At 42.2% G+C, this 19,023-nt stretch overlaps 1 protein-coding gene across 1 annotated transcript in view; it reads right to left on the reverse strand.

Annotated features, from left to right (window-relative positions):
- Positions 1 to 9,914: 9,914 nt before the first annotated feature.
- Positions 9,915 to 19,023, reverse strand: part of LOC142957707 (uncharacterized) — a 31,500-nt gene continuing 22,391 nt past the window's right edge. Inside the window, exons 5-17 of the mRNA XM_076099657.1 lie at positions 18,232 to 18,375; positions 17,856 to 17,933; positions 17,534 to 17,685; positions 16,572 to 16,626; positions 14,221 to 14,295; positions 13,942 to 14,053; positions 13,205 to 13,753; positions 12,493 to 12,674; positions 12,255 to 12,450; positions 11,989 to 12,081; positions 11,738 to 11,871; positions 10,905 to 10,956; positions 9,915 to 10,790 (exon numbers count right to left, since the gene is read on the reverse strand). Coding sequence (XP_075955772.1) covers positions 10,654 to 10,790; positions 10,905 to 10,956; positions 11,738 to 11,871; positions 11,989 to 12,081; positions 12,255 to 12,450; positions 12,493 to 12,674; positions 13,205 to 13,753; positions 13,942 to 14,053; positions 14,221 to 14,295; positions 16,572 to 16,626; positions 17,534 to 17,685; positions 17,856 to 17,933; positions 18,232 to 18,375 — 1,959 coding nt within the window. The 3' untranslated portion in view covers positions 9,915 to 10,653. The remainder of the gene's footprint in view (positions 10,791 to 10,904; positions 10,957 to 11,737; positions 11,872 to 11,988; positions 12,082 to 12,254; positions 12,451 to 12,492; positions 12,675 to 13,204; positions 13,754 to 13,941; positions 14,054 to 14,220; positions 14,296 to 16,571; positions 16,627 to 17,533; positions 17,686 to 17,855; positions 17,934 to 18,231; positions 18,376 to 19,023) is intronic.

A 19,023-nucleotide genomic window follows, 5' to 3' on the forward strand; every position in this document is an offset into this window, starting at 1 on the left:
GGATGAGGAGCCAGACAGAGGAGGAGATAAAGAGATGGAGCAGATAAAAAGGGGGAGACAGTTAGGCCCCGCAAGGACAGAGCAGCTGCTCCGGCCTATCAGCACTTCCACGAGACCTCGGCACTCATTAGCATAAATTCGAATGACAAATGTGGCCCGCTTTGGCAAAGACTAATTAATTCACGGAGGGGGGAAACTCACCAGAGTAAGAATTCAAATCCTTCAATGCCACAGGCCTGAACAAGTGTTAAGAGGGAGCGTGTTGAGCTCCATTGTGTTTTGGAATTACTACAGTTGTCCTGAAAAGGTTACAGCTTTCCTTTAAGTTGTATTTGTAATCTGTACATATATTTCTTTCAGAATTCAGGTTGAGCGCTCAATTTTTTTGGAAAAGTTTGAGCTTGTTAAAGTAAAATGTTTTTTTAAATATATATTCCATATTTATGCGGCGTGTGTGTGTGTGTGTGTGTGAGTGGTTGCGTGTGTGTGTGCGTGTTGGGAGCGTGTGCTTGGGTTGATTAGACTGATTTCAGTATATTTTCACACACATACAGGCACTCACACACACACACACTTTATAAGAGGCAACAATGGACAGGAAAGCTTCGCTCTGAAGTGACGGCAGGCTGTGCGGCCTGGGAAACACAGGGAAAGGATAAGTGCTCCCCCTTGTGTTCAGCTCAATCTGGTTTCAGAGACTATGATCATACTCACCAGGACAGTGTGGCTCCAGGTCACATTAAAATGATATTAAACTCTGTCACTATGGATACCTGAACAAAGTTTTGCACATCACAATCAGCCAATCTTGCTTTCTTCTTTGCACAGCGAGCATTACCTCATTTTATCCTCCGTTCCCTTGCCTGAAAAGTCTGCCAACGAAGTGTCTCCTCAACTTTTGTTACAAGCCTATCGCTCTTAGGGGATTGATGTATAATGAATCACTCCAACATGTTGGCAAGTGGCACCGACTGGAGTGGGGGGTCTAAATGATCCGTTTGAATGAGATTATAAAGTGTCTGCTTCATGCACCAGCTTGTGTTAACCCTAAATTCTCGTTGTTTCCCACTTTACAGCAGGTTTAAGTCCAGGTGTTCCTGCAGCAGCAGAAACGTGTGTGTGCGTAACTGTATGTGTGTATTGGAAAGAGTGTCTCTCGTTCTCTCCTGCTCTATGTCTGTCTCTCCTGCTCACTACCTCCTTAAATCTTTCCTTTTCCTCTCTGTTCTCCAAAACACACCACGCTCAGCCAGGTGCAACCATTTTCTTTACCAAATCCCTTGTTAAAGACCCCACAACGGTTGCCCAAGAGTGCTCCCTGCTAAACCAGGCTCTTTCTGCACCATAATTACATCAAAACAGAACATGTTGTGCAGTGTGAGGACTATTTATACATCCACATCAAGAGCCAGTTTTTCGCGTTTTCTGCTTTCAAGGAACATCCTTCTGCTACACTGTGAGTGCATCTGTGTGTGACTCGGGGTGGGTGTTGGGGGAGTAAATGGGTGGTGGTTGGCTGGGTTAGTGTGATTCTCCAGGTGGCACACAGGGGCCCCAGATGCCATTGCCCATTACCAATTACCTCAAGACTCCCACACCTGTGAAACGCGTTATCTCTTGACCAAACACTGAAAGGAGTTGGTTCTCTTTTTGTCTGACAGTGGCGGACAGCTTAAGGAATTTGAAGGCAATGCTATAACCAACTGTTGGTTCAAAAGGCATCGTTCAGGCTAAGCCGCAACTATTATGGGCCTACTATTCATATCTTTGCATGAAACCATCACAATTTCCACACGAGCTCTGTATGTAATATGATTGCTCTCTGGTTGAAGCTACTGAATGGTCTTTGTTGGACAGATACTCGTGCAATGTTCCAGGCTCTGATGGTCAATTACACTGTAGGCCCGGTCATTTACTTATTTAATACCATTGCTACTATGGCAACAACGTTTGTCTCATTCATACTAACATGCTGTCATTTTATTTTATTTCCCACATTTGTAGACAAACTTTTAAGGCATCATAATGTCAATGTCAACAAAGGAAGATATGTTTCCATACATTACAGTAAACTCAGTAAAACTCAAAACTCAGTTTATTTTTTAATTTCTGTTTGTGTGTGTGTGTGTGTGTGTGTGTGTGTGTGGAGGAGGAAAGAAAATGTTCAGCCTATAAAAATATATTAATATGTTTTGATATATTATGGTCATGGTAAAATGACCACTAGGTACATGTAAGGAGCTGGTTAGTCGAAGTGATAGTTTATGGGTTGGGAGCTGGACCCGAGGCTGAGCACGCTAAGAACAAAGCAACGTCTGATTCAATGGAAAAACACATACATGCTGCTTTGGAACAGCAACAGCTACCTTAAGACAGATACACTTAACTGACTAACAGAATGAGAAGCTTAAATACTATATGATACACAATTTAGTTTAGCTACAAGTTAGAGTTCCTCACATAGAAATTGAAACACAGCTGAAATAAAAATCTGGAAACAATTCATTTTCACTCTTTTTGTAATTAAATATTACATCCGCTAGATTAATCTCACCGATTGCAAGCAGTTATTTGTCAAATTCATCAATTGTTAAATTAAAAAATATAATCTACAGAGAGCCCACATCTGCAGGGTACAGAACTCAGCCTAAATGCAATGCCCTACACTCACACCAATCAACTTCAGAGTGTCCTGACCAGCAGCTTTGATAGGTTATCCACTGAAGGGACCCTCACATTACTGATAACAAGCCTGGGGAGCTTCAGAGGGAGGGATACAGCAGCAGGCCCCACCAAAACTCTAAGCTAGTAAACATGAATTGCATCGCAATCGCTTTACGGACCAACAAGATATTGTCATTTGGTTATGCAACTAATTATTTGACATTATTTGAAGTCCTACATCCCCCCTGTTATTCATTACAAATACATTTTTAGCAACGTTTGCAAGCTTGATATTTTGACTCACTAAAGGTATGACTGCTGCTACACCTGGCTGCTGACGCACGTTGAGCAGAGAGGAAGGGAGTGGAGGAATCATGGGAGGAAATGGTTTCATGGCTGAGCTGACTGTTTGAATTAGTGTATCTGAAATGGGCATCGTCTGCTAGCACTCTGACATGGTGTTGCTCTCGCCTTTGGCATGAATCCATCCCTTCAGACTGACACACATGCACACACACACACACACACACACACACACACATAGGCACACGCTCACACATGGAAACTCACATCGTGCATTTAGCTTGCCTTCCTCCGACCTCCCCGCTGTGTCTGACACAGCACCCATGATCCTTTGCCTCGCGGGCTGTGAGCTGTCAGAGTGACAGGGCATGAGGAGGTTGACATGTGACACTGCGAGACAGGATCAAATGTGTCATCATCTCCTCAAACAAAGAAACAAAGAGATTAGAAACTCTTCTGTGTACCGTGGGCTAATTTGTGTTTGCTATTACAACAATCTTTAAATTTTCATCGACTTTAATTTCATCAGTTTCACCCATGATTGAGTTCTTTTAATTAGACACATGTCTTCAACCAAACCTGCAGTCAAATAGGCGAAAAAACAACAACAAAAAGACAGAGTTTAAAAAGAAGTGAATGGGATGGGTCAATACAGAGAACTTGAGCTCAATTATTACCTGATCTGAGCAGGCTGAGGTGTTAAAATTAGATTGGGGCATAACCGTAGAAGATTACTGCAGTAATCCTCTACTCTAGTCTCCTGTGTCTGACAAGCTGTCGTTAGGTAGAGCACATGCAGTAGGATGTGCACGCAAACACACACACACACGCACACATGCAAACACAAAGCTGACCAGCTCTTACTAGCTTAGTCCAATCCATCCAAGGCTGCCCAGGCCTCTGCTGTGCTAGCAGACCACACATCCACACATCAGCCCTTTATTGTTCCTTCCACTGTGGTAATGGAAACAGAGTCAATGTGGCACGGAGGGGGAGGAAGTGGTGGCCAAGGGCTGTGGGCCCCGGGCCCCGGGCCCTGCATGGCCCCTCCATGGTTGGCATCTCTTTACTCACACACACTCATGCACACATATACACATTTTACGCACAACCTGTCTTTCTCTCCCTCTCTGGATTTGACACACACATATATACACCATTATGAGGGGGTTCGGCAAGCCGCACGGTAGTGAAAACACACACCGCCTCTGCATCCCTTCAAATGGTAGGAAATCCTGGACATGTCGGGCACATTTAGAAGAATACTTGAGGTTTTGGGGAAATCGGGATCACCTCATCTCAGAGTAACGTGATGCTGGATATATTACAAAATGTGGGGGTGCCCATATGGAAGCCATCGCAGACCTCGTGCATGCACGTACAAATCAAAGGAGCTACAGACCGGCTGCTAATGAGGGTGACCGTGACGTTTTTATGTTGTTATCCTACTGTGTGGCTTAGGTAATGGCTGTATAGGATGGGAGGAATTCCATCCACACACGCACAGGGGGGTCTGGACGGTATTGTTACAGCCTAAACACATTTTTATGGTCTTTGTAGCATTTGAATTATAGTATCAGCTCTACACATGGCAGGTAGGGTTTAGTGGACGGTAAGCAAGCCGGATTTATTTACTTTAAATGTCTCACAGCAGCCAAACTGACACAGAGCGACTGGTGCTCCAGTTACAGTGGCACACCAAACACCAGTGGTTCATGTGAGCAAAGAAGAATCGAATAGAAGATATGCTTTCATTTGCTGCACGGGCCTTTTAAAATCTAAACAGAACTATAAAATTACTGTTTTGTATTCCTCTAATGCTCCAGTGTGTCTTTCACATTTTGCAATTGATCTTAGTGTGAACAAAGAGCTTTTAGATGCTGTGGTATTAATTGTGTGAGTGCTGGACCTGGTTGCTGTTTGTATGTGTGTGTGTGTGACAGATACAGCGCGTGCATGCCTGTGTCTGTGTACTTCTGCATCTGTGTGTGTACTTGCATGCTCCTGTGCTATCAGTCTTGGTCAGGTCCCTGCCTGGGTGTGTGAAGGTTTGTCTCCCCATGTTGTTGCAGCCTGTGTAATCATGGTATTAATTATTAGCTGTTTGCTCTCCATCATCCACCTCCCCTGGGGGCGGGCACCGTGCCTGGCCTGCCAAGGGCTGGCTCTGGGTGTCTCATCCACTATAAATCTGCACGGTTAACATCACAATCATAGAACAGCAGTGTGAAGCACAAGTTCTGGTATGTCTTATTAGAGGGTTGAAAAATGTGAATTGGTTAGGGTAGAACCATTTTTATTTGAATTAAAAAAACAGAAATGCAGCTGTGTGAAACAATGCCATGTTGTTTTTTCTGTGTTTCAAAACCACCCTTATAGCCTGAAATCATGTAGTTCAGCTAAGAAATAAACAATGCGTCCCCATGGGCTTAGCCTGAATGGTGTGAGAAAAGATGTCTCACTTTATCCTGCTTAATGTCCTCAGGCCGGGCTGTGAATTAGTCTCAGCTCTATCTGATCTCATATGTGTCCTTTTCACGCACTGCCACCGGCATATCCCCATCACTTACTAACACACGCTTATGTACATTTGTCTCCCTCAGATGCCACCATCGGCATTGCTCCTTCAGAGATACTTGTGAAATGAATTGTCTGAAAGAAAGTCACAGCATCTGGCAGTGATTGTGGTGCCACAGGTATCATGTGTGAAACCCAGAGCGTGTGTGCGTGTGTGTGTGTGTGAGTGTGTGTGAGTAACCAAGAGAATAAGTGCTTTTAGCGCTGGTAGTCTTTAGGGACAGCTCACCCAATTATTGACCACTAGGACTTTACTCATGTTTACATGCTGGCTGGTGCCTTCTGAAAACAATTTAGACTTCAGTTTAAGGTCATGATTTACTCTGACAATATTTCACTATTCTTCATAGATCTTTTACTATGGCTTCTTATTAAAACATATTAAATTGTGTACAATCAAAAGCAATCCAAAACATTTAAAGTCATTTACTGGATTGTACGCAATTTAGAAAATTTTAAGATTAAACCCCATTATCCATCATTCATCTTGGCCAATTTTGCGTTAGTTGCCTTTCAGCGGTTACCACAGCCTCTGTCATGTTCCCCATTGCTTTCAAATTCAGTGATAGTCATAAAGACCAGAAAATATCATTTTAGAAAAACACATTTTTTATCAATTTACTGAATGGAAACATAAATGATCGCTATGAACAAAAATCCAATAAACCTAAACCAGAAATGGAGATATTTCTTCTGGAACCACAGCAGAGTTAATAAAAATCACTTATGGTTTCCAGAGACACAACAGCATTTCATTGTCCAGGATAACGGTTTGAAGATGAGGTAACAGATTTGAATGCTCCTGTTGCGAGATTCAAAGCATGATTTATTTTTTTCATCTTTAGAATCAAGAAAATAAAGCATTTGTACAGAGTCTGTTGCATTAATTAACAACTACCAACGTTCCCCTGTGGTTTCCCACCACTTTGAAGATTCCTTCACAATAGACTGAGAGACTTAACAATTTACGAACTGAAGGGGGAAAAGAAAATCTCGTGATTGGATCACAATGCCACATGTTAGCTGATTGTGAGCGGAGGAATTGTATCGTAAAAGCAAAAACCGCCTCTTGGGAATCATGTCAGGAAAAATCCCGGGGGGGGTGGGGGGGGGGGGGGGGGGGGGGGGGGGGGGGATGCTGCCAACTAGTCTTCACCAATGACTGGTAAAAAGAGAAAAAATCCCTTTTTACTGTTTTTGCTGCAAGACAGAGGGATGTTCTAATCCTCTATTCATTGTTAGGGTTGTGTAGGACTGGCCGAGGGAAATAGCTTTTTTTGATGGCAATGGAGGGGAAAGGGAGCTTTGCCAAAGAAGGCTTCAGAAGTTAATGGGCCGGTTTCTATGCTGACAGTAAAATCTTGGCTGGAGCTATCAGGAGCTTCCAAGGCGTTATCTACTTCAGCGGTTTTGAAGATTATCTTTAAAGGGAAAACAGAAAATGACAATGTCAAGAACAAGAGAGATGTCTAAAAGCAAAGGTTTAATCAAGACTTACACCAGAAGGAATTATCACCAAGCTAAAGCTGATTTATGTTGAGGAAGCATAATAGTTGAGAGAAATTCTTCCCAGATAACAGTTGTAGCCTTGAGATCGTCTCACAAGCAAACAGCATCAGTGGTGCATTCACATTTTGATACAGCACCTAGGGTTGCAATGGAGCTTATTCTATTGCCGGCGGGTAATGTTCGATACCATGGATGAAATACTGCCCACGGTAACGGATGCCCCTGCAGAACAAAGAGCCAAGAACAAAATGAGACCCATTTCCTCAGCGAGAGCTCTAACGTACAGGTTCTTATAAACACTGATCTTTATTTCACCAAGGGAAGAGAAAGACAGGAGCTTCTTAAGTCTTTTAAAAATAACACTGCATGCCTGAGCTCTGCCAAACCTTTACGAAAGCATGAGCAATGTGGGTACTGTATCGTTCATAGCACTTTGGAGTGGGGAAGATCCAACCGGGCAGTCCTCTGGCACAAATATTGGTAAGGTAACCTGAAGCCTTCAGGACGGACACGGTGACCCTGTCCTTCATGTTTCTTACTACAGAACGATGAGCCAAAAGGAAAACAAGTGCCATTCGCTCACACTTGCACACAGGTGCTGGCAGCCAAAGAAGGAAAGCTGAACACAGAGTTATGAAACTGCTGTGGTAAGATTTTAGTCTCTTGTAAACTGACACGCTCCCAAACACATAATTAATCACAAAAAGTTGAAGTAACTATTAGTTAGACAATGAAAGGCAGAGGTTGAGAGGAGTGGCAAGGAGAAGGAGGTTGCCTCAGATATGGAGGCTAAGAATAGTGGGCGTCTTCGGTTGTTTGCACATGTATGTGTGCTTCACGTGGGTATCCGTGCCCATGTGCACATATTTGTGTGTGTCTGTGCTTATCCTCCCCTCCAAGGTTTGCCAGAATCTGCTTCAGAGCAGAAACCCAGCCAACAAGCCACAAGCCATCAGCAGCCAGGTCAGATTAGGTGTCTGTCGTTGGCCTTTGTGCAGATAACACGACAATGAGTGGCACTTCCCTACCGCCACTTCACCTCGGCCGTCCCACACTTGTCAGTCCTCCGCCGGTCAGATAGGCTCTGTCAGTTAAATAAGAGATAAAGGGAAAGTCAGGAGGAGGGAGGGGGGTTGTTCTCTGTTAGTTTAGCACCCTAGTCGGAGGGTTTTTGTTTCTGATGAGGGTCACAGAAGGAATGGACAGCCTAAAGACAGAGGGGTAGGGGAAGGGAAAGTTGACTGGCACATTAGCCGGTGTCTCCCTATCACTCTGCTTAATCTGAAGAGACAAGGGATCTCTTGAGTTGTAGGGATGACCATGGGAACGGGGATATGGCGAAGTGAGAGAAGAGGGGACACAACTGTCGAGATACATTTGCCTTCACGTTTTCTTTGCACAGATGTCCTCTCACTCTCAGTTCATCCCTTTGCCTGTTTATCTTTCTCATGCACACCAATGTAAAATTATATACATTGGTGTTGCACGATGAGTGTTACGTCTTTCGTCTCCCTGTTTAAAACTTTTTTTCTATCTCTCAATCTTGCTCATTTGAGCTTTGCACAGCCTTCTCCTTGAAACCCAATTAGTATTTCATAAGAGGCTCATCACCTTTTCACACATATCACTGATGATTAGCCTTCTGGGATAACCTCAACAGAATAGTCTCCTGGATGGATTAAGTCAGTCTGTCAACAGGCATCAGCTCAGGCGGGATGAGACCCATGTCAGACATTACCTCTCTATTTCAGAACAGAGGCGCATGTGCCAAAAACTGTTATTGAACTGGCACTACAAGAGCGTAACCTAGCCCTTAAAAACACATTAAAGGTGTATGGTTAAGAAATATTGATGTCATATTCAATCAATCATTATTATCCTGAGAGGAAAATCCTATTTGTGGTGTAGCAAAATTAGCAATTTTTAGCTTTGGAAATGTCTGGATATCCTGCTTCTAAAATGTGTGTAACAATGAGCCTCCTCTCTGCCTGTCAAAATATTTTGCCTTTCGTCCTGAGGAATCGGTTCATTTCAGTGAGCTCTCTCCCAATAATGTCATAACTGACACATCAGAAAAGGCAATGTCTCCACCCATAGGTGCAAACACGGCACTACAATTTATAACTTTTTTTTTTCTTCCTCACAAAGCATTTAGGAAGCAGTGCATAAGATGAGACCAATAAGAAATATATATTTAAATCAGGTTTACTAGTGAAAATATCAAAATACTAAAAAATGCATACTACCAATAAAACTTTTGCTGAAAATCTGTGTGCTATCCTTTATTACGAGAACAGAAAACACCTGCTCATGATCACCTCACTGTTACAATTTGAGTCCATTTTTGTGTGCTGTGAAAACATATTATTTTGTAATTGCTTTATTTAATAATAAACATGTAATGTCTGATGTATTTATGGTTTATTTTGTACATTAAATACATTACATTATTTTTAGAATTCCTTCAAAATGCCTGAAGTGACATTTGCTCTCATTTAAAAAAACTGTGCTTAACTTAAATGGATGAAAATAAAATGTCCATCACAGTGTGTTTGGTTGTAAAACCTGTAAATGTGAAGAAGAAAACAAGAGACAAACACTTTAAAGTTTGAGTTTGTAGACGCTATATATTTGTAAGTTTGGAGTAAATACAAAGAACATATATATATACCATCAAACAAGCGTAAAACATACAAATATGTATAGAAAATGAGAAGATCTTTGCAGTTTTTATACATTCTTATATACAGTGTAGATTAGGATATAACAGAAGATTAAAATATGAAGATTTTTATAGCATCTGTGTAAACACAAAACTTTAATTTCTTAAAATTCTAGACAGAAAATTAAGATGAGGCGTAATCGCAAAATGTATGGAAGGACATCACCATATGAACAAACTATAGCCCATCTTAACGAGTGATGGAGAAATACAGATGTCAACACAGTGCCTCTTTCTACTGCTTGTTCCATCTTCTGGTTCAGGTAATTAAAATGTGCTGTGAGACCGTCAGTAAGAAAACAGTGCTACAAAACAACTCAGGAGACACAGGAAGGTGATTATAAGATGATGTCTGATACAGGTATCGTGATTATATATACCAGTCAAAAGCAGTAAATTATTTTTTTTAGCAATGCAACACACAAAGCAAACGCTGAGCAGAATGGAATGCTTGTTATACGTGTGGATCAAAAAGACGACAATACACCAGAAGAATCTGTTTGTGTTTCTCACAAGAAAAGCAAGTTTGTGATCCTTTGTCATCGAGATCTGATCCCTCCCACAAACATTCCTGCAGTATCTCAAAAGGAAATAAGTTATTTTGGTCCAGGAAAAGGGTCTCCGCTATTATATCCAAGAAAATGAGGCTGGGTAATTTCTGCATACTTGTGAGAATATTTTCTTTTGCTAAAAAAAAAAAAAAATCTAAATAGAGAGTCACACTTTTCTTTATGCTTTCTACAAAACAGGGAGTCACACTTTTCTTTATCCTTCCAACAAAATAGAGAGTACAAAGTGTCAGTGGGAGGATTAAGGTAAGAAAACATGCACAAATGTGAGATGGTGTCCCTGAGTGAGTGTCATGTGTCTCTGCCTGTCTATATGGTCTCCACATAATTGGCAGGGAACAAGCCTTGACGGCCATCTTTGCTCCATCCCCTCCACCAGGATTTGTCCACCGTTTCCACGTCCTTAATGATGTCACCCGGTTCAAAGGAGATCTCAGATTCGTCCTCTGTGGGAACCGCAAGACAACATGTTGAAGACCCACTGATCGCGGTGCAATTACTGTAAGTGGAGGCACTTTAAGTGCACATGCATGGCGATTACCTTCTAAATGGCAGCTTACCTGCTTGGTAGTCATACAGAGCTCGGACACACATTTGTTGCTCTGCTAAAACCTGTGTGGAGAGGAAAATAGAGTCAGATAAAAGCTGTAATGAAATACACGTCTTGTTTAACTTAAATTCACGTAGGGGAGAATATAGGAAGATGCAATCACTTTCATGGAGACTTTCTTCAAATTGAATTTAATCTCTACGCTGGCAATATTCTATACATTTGTCAACAAAGCCCATTAAAAGGCAAACCATCAATTCATTTATCTTACTAACAAGTATTGCCCGTGGAGCCAAAGCCTGATATATCTTATTCCGCTGTGCAATAAACCTAAATTATTGTTCAAAAACTATGAAAAATGCATCACTGAGCAACACCTCAACTCCGGGTGACATGTTCTTTTTACTATGAAGAGGCATTGTGCTTTATTCTTAATCCCACATGTAGTACGCTGTCCCGCTGCTGTAAATAATCACTAGTAATCCGAATGCGTATTAATCCACTGCTGAAAATAGTCCCCAACAAATGTACTAAACACTTCCGTTTGCTGAACATTATAGTAACCAACTGTTTTAGAAAATGTCTGAGCATTTTAAATAAAAATATTTAAAAACATGTTTGTAACCGTTTTTAGAAATTAACATCTTCATTAGTAACTAATTAGCTTGGGGCTGAGTGCAACATACAGGGTAAAGAAGTGACCGACCAAATATTCAACAATATTCTTTTCTGAAATTAAGAACAGATTCCAATTTTTAGACAAACCGGCTTTGTGCAAGACACTGAACAAGTAGAACATGCGTTTGTAGCTTCTTATAAGTCTATGGTTTGTAGATAGACTACCTCTTGTCCATTTTCTGAGATCGTCTGCTCCTCATCCTCATTAACGTCAGCATCCTCTGCTGCGTTGTGAAGTTCGTAGCACCCGGTCAGCTCCGATGCGCTGAGTTCTGTGTCCGATGGACTCAAGGATCGCTCTGAGGTAGACCAGTGTAAAAAGTATTTATCACAGTCAAACCAGCACAGTGAATGAATGCATTATCACTGAATAATCCTACATTGTAATATTGTTATAAATAGATGTGTAGCCAAACCTATGCCATTCTGACTCTGGTCTCCATTTGTGATCCCATTGGTTGACACGACGACAGTCTCATGTTTGATTACTTGACAGATTGGTTCAGCATCTGAAATAATGACTTGGTTGTAATCTTTTGTCATAGAGCAGCATATTATCAAATGCCATTCCAACTTCTGGAAGGCTTTAGTACATCATTCAAAAATAAACTGTGTGTGACAGTGTAACAATAAGAAATGTTAATTAAGTCAAAATAGCAGGATACAAGAACAAGAGGGCTACCAGAGACTGTCGACTCTTCCTCTTTCTTTGAAAGCTCAGCAGGCTCAGAGGGAGTCTGACTGTCTTCTGATTGATCATTCTCCTCCCCATCTTCCTTTGCCTCCTCTTCCTCTTGCACTACCTCCACAGGGTCCTCCAGTGGGGCATGCTCAGCTTCCGCTTTTAATCCCTCATCCTCTTCCTCCTTGTCCTCTTCCTCCTCATTTTTTTCCTCCTCCTCCTCCTCCTCCTCCTGCTGCTCCTCTGCCTCAGTCTGGACTGGTTCTGTGGTAACAGCACAAGGCTCTGGTTGCGTTTTACCTTTATCTTCTTCATGCTCCTCCCCATCCTCTTCCTCATCTTCCTCCACCAGTACAGCCTGCACTTTGTAGCCAGTGTCTGAGACCAGCTCAGCGTGCACAAGAGTGGCGTTGTTGAGGTCTGTTGATTGGAAAATGATATCATTAAAAACACAACTGATAAGCTTACATGTTGTAAAAGAGCCCACAGTGGCTGTGCATGCCTGTGGTAGAAAAACTGAACTATAAAGAATCAACAAATTGGGTTCTCTGGGCGCACAGGACATTTAAGCTTGGCATGGCTAAAAGTATATGGGGTTACTTTAGGAATATGTAATTGTGACTGGACTGTAAAAATATTCTGAGCTCTTTCATTTCTGCACAACAGACCACCGATTCATAGCCCCTGGCCTGCTTTACCGGCTATGTGGAGTAGGTTTTGGCAGAAGCATCTAAGTCACTTAAGCCTGTAATAAAAATTTTAACAACCACCACTTAATGTCAAACGATTAATGTTTTTGGCAAAAGTAACAGGCTCTTCTTCACATTGCACCATCCCCCTGATTTTGTTGTTTTTGGGGATAATTACACCTTCACCACACACCTCAAACAAGTAAAAAACATTGTATAATCAGATCCCAATGTAATCATTTGTGCCCTGCTCCACCCTACCTGTGTCTGGCTGTGGTCTCTCTGGAAGAGGAGCTGTTGGAGCCTGTGGAGCTACAACAGACTGGAAGCAGAAAGTTAAGTGCTCTGGCTGGGTTGGGGTATTTGGGGTATTTGGGGGCGACGCTGGCAGGGCCTCTGGATGTGACTGAGAGGGGTTGCTTTTTACTAAACCCGGGGACAATGAAGCCAACAGACTAGGGGAGGCGGGAGGTGCAGAAGGTTCTGTGGGTGATGGGAGTTTGGGCTCAACAACAGCCTGAAGTTGGTCGTTAGTTTGTGGAACGCTGGGCAGGGCCGAGACTGGAGGGGCAGGGCGGAGAGGTGATGTGGGCGGTGAAATGGGGGCTCTAGGCCTTTGTGGAGAGGTGACACGGCGGAAATCAGGACTTGCTGGGGGAGACGTGGCACGGTAGATGGGGGAGGGAGGAGCTCGGGAGAAGGGGGAGACCAGGGGTGAGCTGTAAGGGGAGGATGACGTGTTCTCTTCTGCTTTAGAGAAGATGAAGGCTGTGTCCGTCAGGCTGCGCTGGTATCGTCTGAAGGGTTTGCCTGGAGAAAAAGAAAACGGGTTTGTTTAGTAGTAGTTCAAGAACTGAAAGAATTCAAAAACTCCAAAAACTGCATGCAATGCAATGCAATCCAGTTCTGATCCTTGTTTCAAAAAGCTAGTCTGGACCTTTGAACACATGGTGCCATGTGGTACCACCTCCGTTCAAGCTCACACACAGTATACGTACCAGAGCGGGAAGATCCAGGGCTGGTGGGACTTTGTGATGATGATGATGATGACAGCTGCCTGAAGAACTCCCTTGGGTTCATGGAGCGCTGGGACACTAATGCGGCTGCCTCCTACAGGTCAAGTAATGTTTAGTATAGGCAAGAAATTGAAATGATTAAACTGACTGAGACAGCTTGCAATGACAAACGTGTGGCCCATTCAGGTCTTATACAAAAGAGGTATTTCAAAACACCATCGAGTAATGTCAGCTGTATGGTTTCTACTAAGATTCACTTACTGCTGCTTTCTCTATGGACTCGCTCCTACTAAGACGAGACCTCATATCTTCCACATGCTCCCTCTGCTGCTGCTCCTGTCAGTGCAGAAACACAGTGGAATCATATTTACATATTCACGCACACATTTTTATGTTTTTGAATCTCTTCATTTAGAATCGGAATATTTGAAGAAAGTAGAGGACAAAGCACTTGAGACGAGTGAAACTTCTTGAGTGTATTGACATTGAGCCCTAATTAATGATACAGTAACTCAGTGGTTCCCAAACTTTTTCTGTCAAGACCCCCTTTGATGATATAGGAACATTGGACGACCCCCCCCCCCCCCCCCGCAACCCGACCCCAAATTTTTCTTGGTTTTTAATGAATTGCATTATAATGCATGAACTGTATAAAATATTTTTATTTCTTTCTAAAATAAGTACATATCACTTCACAGTTTATTCTTCAGTTTGTTTAACTGGGAAAAAAAATAGCAATAATAAAATATATATAAAATAAAAAATATATAAAATAATTTGTAAATACAATTAACTTAATTTCAAACAAAGTGCAAACAACATATACTGTATTTCCTCACATTGAACATCAGGTTTTCTCAAACAATAAAATAACACAATTATGAACAAGGTGTGCAGGTCTACATGGACCATATTATTTTGTGATCATATTCCTATGTATATTCCTATTCATATATATCAATCAGTGACTGGTGTGGGCTTGCTTTGCTTTACAGATTTTGTCAAAGCGGGGTTGCTGGTTGGAGATAGCTACTCTCAGTTCATTCTCAATGTTCAACTTTGATCTGTATTTGGTCTTCATTGCAGCAACTGCAGAAAACCCTGTTTCACATAAATAGGATGTGGCAAAAGGCAACAGTATGCCCATAGCTCTTTGGCCTAGTAGTGGGTAGTCTTTCTCCACTCCAATCCAAAACACAGCCAGTGAATTGGATGTGAACTGTAGTCTCCTTGTTGAGTCAGATGTCATGTCAATGTACTGCTCTTCCTCTGTGGTACTGAGGTACCTTAGTTTGAGGCGTTGTCGAGGTGGTCGCGTCGCCTGTTGCGGCTGTAACAGAAGTTCCATCGGATTTGCGCTTTAGACCAGTCACAAATCTGTCCATCTTTGTACATACTTCCTTCTCTTATCTTTATCTTTCTCTGTCGCTCCGTATCTTTCTCGCTCTGTGTCGCTGTGTGTCTCTCTCTCGTTTGCGCTCTCTCGCTCTCGCTCTCGCTCTCGCTCTCGCTCTCGCTGGTTTTGCCACAGTCGGTCTGTGACATGAGCCGCTCTGGTGGCGTGGTTGGAACACAGTGCATGTCACGTCGGTTATTTTATATTGTTTTACCGGTGTATGTGTGCGTCTGTGTGTGTGGGTTGGTGATGAAGCCGCGACCCCCCTGTAGTACCACCGCGCCCCCCCTAGGGGTCGCGACCCCCACTTTGGGAACCACTGCAGTAACTGTTGACACAAAGCAATACCTTGGAAGTACTCTGAGGCAACTGCAAACCCCTCAGTACACACAAGTATAATCACCTTTACTTTCACCTCTCACAAATATGAAGTATATAGTGTAATATAATGGAAGCAGTCTACACTCAACCAAGCTTAGAGACAGCCTCGAGTAAAGACTCGCCTCCTCCAAACCATGAACATGCATACAACCCAAAGTCCAAAACCCGTTTACATTAACGTCCGACGTAAAATCTTAGTGTTGCACAGTTTGAACATGGTAGCCAGAATCCAGGAATGTTTGTGCATTCAGTGTACAATATAATAATTGTATGTCAAAATGCATAAAGGTTGTCATGTCTTGCTAGTTCACGCGATGTATATACATAGCAACCATTCAGAGTATGTGTCAATGAATCAGCGACGTGTTAATTTAGGTTTAAAATGACATATGTAAAATACATATAAATTAACATTCTTATCAGTTGTAAAGTCCCTTAAATATCTCATTATAAACCAAATGATCAGCAGTGGGTACATAGTCCACTTTCCCCTGTACATTTAAATCAGTCCACTGTTTGTTCATGGAGCAGTAAATTAATTAGTCTGTGCATATCAGCAGATATTGTGGCAGACGACGGTGGTCATTACATGGTTCTCATAGATTACATTACATGGATCAAAGGTTGAGTAATGAATAAAGAAACAATTACAGTATTACAACGTCAACCCAGTTCTTACACGGGGGTCAATGAGTTCAGGCAGTCTGACCAAACTGAAAAGTCAGAAGCCAGCAAGGCAGGTGTGCTTTTTGACACTACAAAAACAGTGCCTGACCACTTTGCATCATTAAATAATAAAAAACATCATCTTTAAAATACGCATCTGTTCACTCACCCATTTAAATTTCTCCTTTCTGCGCAGCTCTTCTTCTTGCTCTGCGCGTTTTCTTCTGTGCGACAGAAAAACAAAAGACAGTGCCATGTTACCGTTTCCAAAAATCATTATCCAAATGTTTTTTTTTCTCCCATTATTAATGAGTTGAAATAAAAGATCTAAGACTTAGTCTATGCACACAAACAAACTTAGTTCAAATTGTTCGCACCCATTTGTTAAAAACTGTGTTAGCAAGCACTTCTCCTTTGCCAAGATAATCCATCCACCTGACAGGTGTGGCATTTCAAGATGCTGATTAAACAGCATGATTATAAAACAGGTGTGCCTTGAATAAAAAAAAAGTCACCCTAAAATGTGCAGTTCTACATAACACAGTGCCACAGATGTTGCAAGTTTTGAGGGAGTCTGCCATTGGCATGCTGACTGCAGGAATGGCCACCAGAGCTGTTGCTGTGAGCCACCAGCTTCGCACAGCCATTGAAAAGGAGTGGGCCAACATTTCTCAGGCCACAACAAAATTCTGACCAACTCCAGACAAGGAGATGTGTCGCACTGCATGAGGCAAATGTTGGTCACAGCCGATACTGCCTGATAATTGACCAAAAAAAAAAAAATGCATTTCTGTAGCCCTAGTCATGTGAAATCCTAATAAATGTTGACCTTTTATTGTGACCAGCCCAAGGCACACCTGTGTGATAATGATGCTGCTCAATCAGCATCTTGCTAAGGCACACCTGGATGGATTAACTTGGCAAAGGTGTGTTCGCCAACAAGGATTCTAACACATTTGTGCACAAACTTTGAGTGAATAAACCTTTTGTGTGCATAGAAAGGGTCTTAGATCTTCAATTTCAGCTTAAAACAAGTGTTGCGTTTATATTTTTGCTCAGTGCACTTTGTTCTTCAAATCTTTACAAAATACAGCCACTGGAGGGCACTATGGAAATAGACATTGTTCCTACCTCTGCTCCTCAATCATCTGTAGCTTCTCATTCATCTTCCTGTCCCTCTCTTCTGCATCCCTCCGCTCCTTTGAAACTCTTTCTCTTTCAAGGCGACGTCTCTCCTCTGCTGCACGCCTCTTCTCCTCCTCTTTCCTCTCTTCCTCTTCACGCTGACACACACAACGGGAAACAACGGGGAACGCAATTAAACGTTTGTTTCACTTTCAAATATGAATAATGACTCTCTTCAATAGCTTTCCAAATGCACATTGCAGTAAACATCCGTCTGAACTACATTTTAGCCACTCAAATGTGGCCAAATTGAGATAAGTTGTCATACCTCTGCACGTGCCCAAAAGGAGTCTCTGTTTATCCGTCTCATCTCCATTGCAGCATTGGTTTTTCTGTAGTTTGTACCCTATATGACAAACGAAGGAATAGTGAACGAAGAGCCACACATTTGTACATTTTCCAATAATGTGTTCAGAGGCATTTTTTAGTGTCACTGTATTATACTGCATCATTGTCAGTAACTATAATTAAAACCTTTTTTTAATTTATTTCCCTATTTTCATGGGCATGACTGAATAAACATAGAAAAATAAAGTGAAACGCTGAAGTCACCGATGAGGGAAGTTTCTAAATTGTGTCACCATCTGTTTATGAAAGTCTCTGTCTCCATCTGATGGGTAGATGAGGTATTGCAGTAGACTCACCACTAATTCCTCCTTGTCCGCAGACCTGGAGCTCCTTCTCACCCACTGTGTTGGAGTATGGGCCTGGGCCTTGCCGAGCTCTGCTGTTATCTTCTCCTCTATCACATCCTCCACTTTCTCTGCACTAATGAACGCTTGTGCTTCCTGAAACACGGAGGGCAGGGAATGAAAAAGAGATGGTAAGTAAAGTAAGACCGATGTGAATTTAATCCAGCCTTACATACTGTATTGAAGCCACACACAAACACGCACAACACCCAGAAATCCACACACACAAGTATACGCAGACCCTCAAGTGTTTTTCTCTTGGTCTGACTTGGAGTTATGCATAGTTGGAGCCAAACAGTTGTGCAACTGCTTCAGTTATAAGGATTGTGAGAGAGCAATAATCCTTCCTGGCTTTAGTGTGAGGACAGGAATGCTTGGTTTGGATGGTTATAGATGGCGGAGGGAAGGATGCAAAACAATTTAAATAATAGATGTGACAGGGAAAGTGAGAAAAAGAGGGTGTGTGTTGTTGTGGGATGTGTTTTTGCAAAAAGGCAGAAAGAGAGAGGCCCTCACTTAACATGCAACAGTTGCTCAATACCTGGAAGTCAAGCTTAAGGGAGATTTAGAGATATAAAAAAAGACTTGATCATATTCAAAAACCACAGAACCAAGACATACTGTTCCACTGCAGCTATTTCCATGGGACAGATCGGTGTTAAGCATGAAACCATGCATGTATACAGGCATTTGTATGTGGCCAGGACCTCAGAACAAATTCCATGGAGAGTAAGACCAGGCTTG

This window comes from Anarhichas minor, unplaced genomic scaffold (genome assembly GCF_050575085.1).
Source record: "Anarhichas minor isolate MPS153535 unplaced genomic scaffold, ASM5057508v1 ptg000025l, whole genome shotgun sequence".
NCBI lineage: Eukaryota > Metazoa > Chordata > Actinopteri > Perciformes > Anarhichadidae > Anarhichas > Anarhichas minor.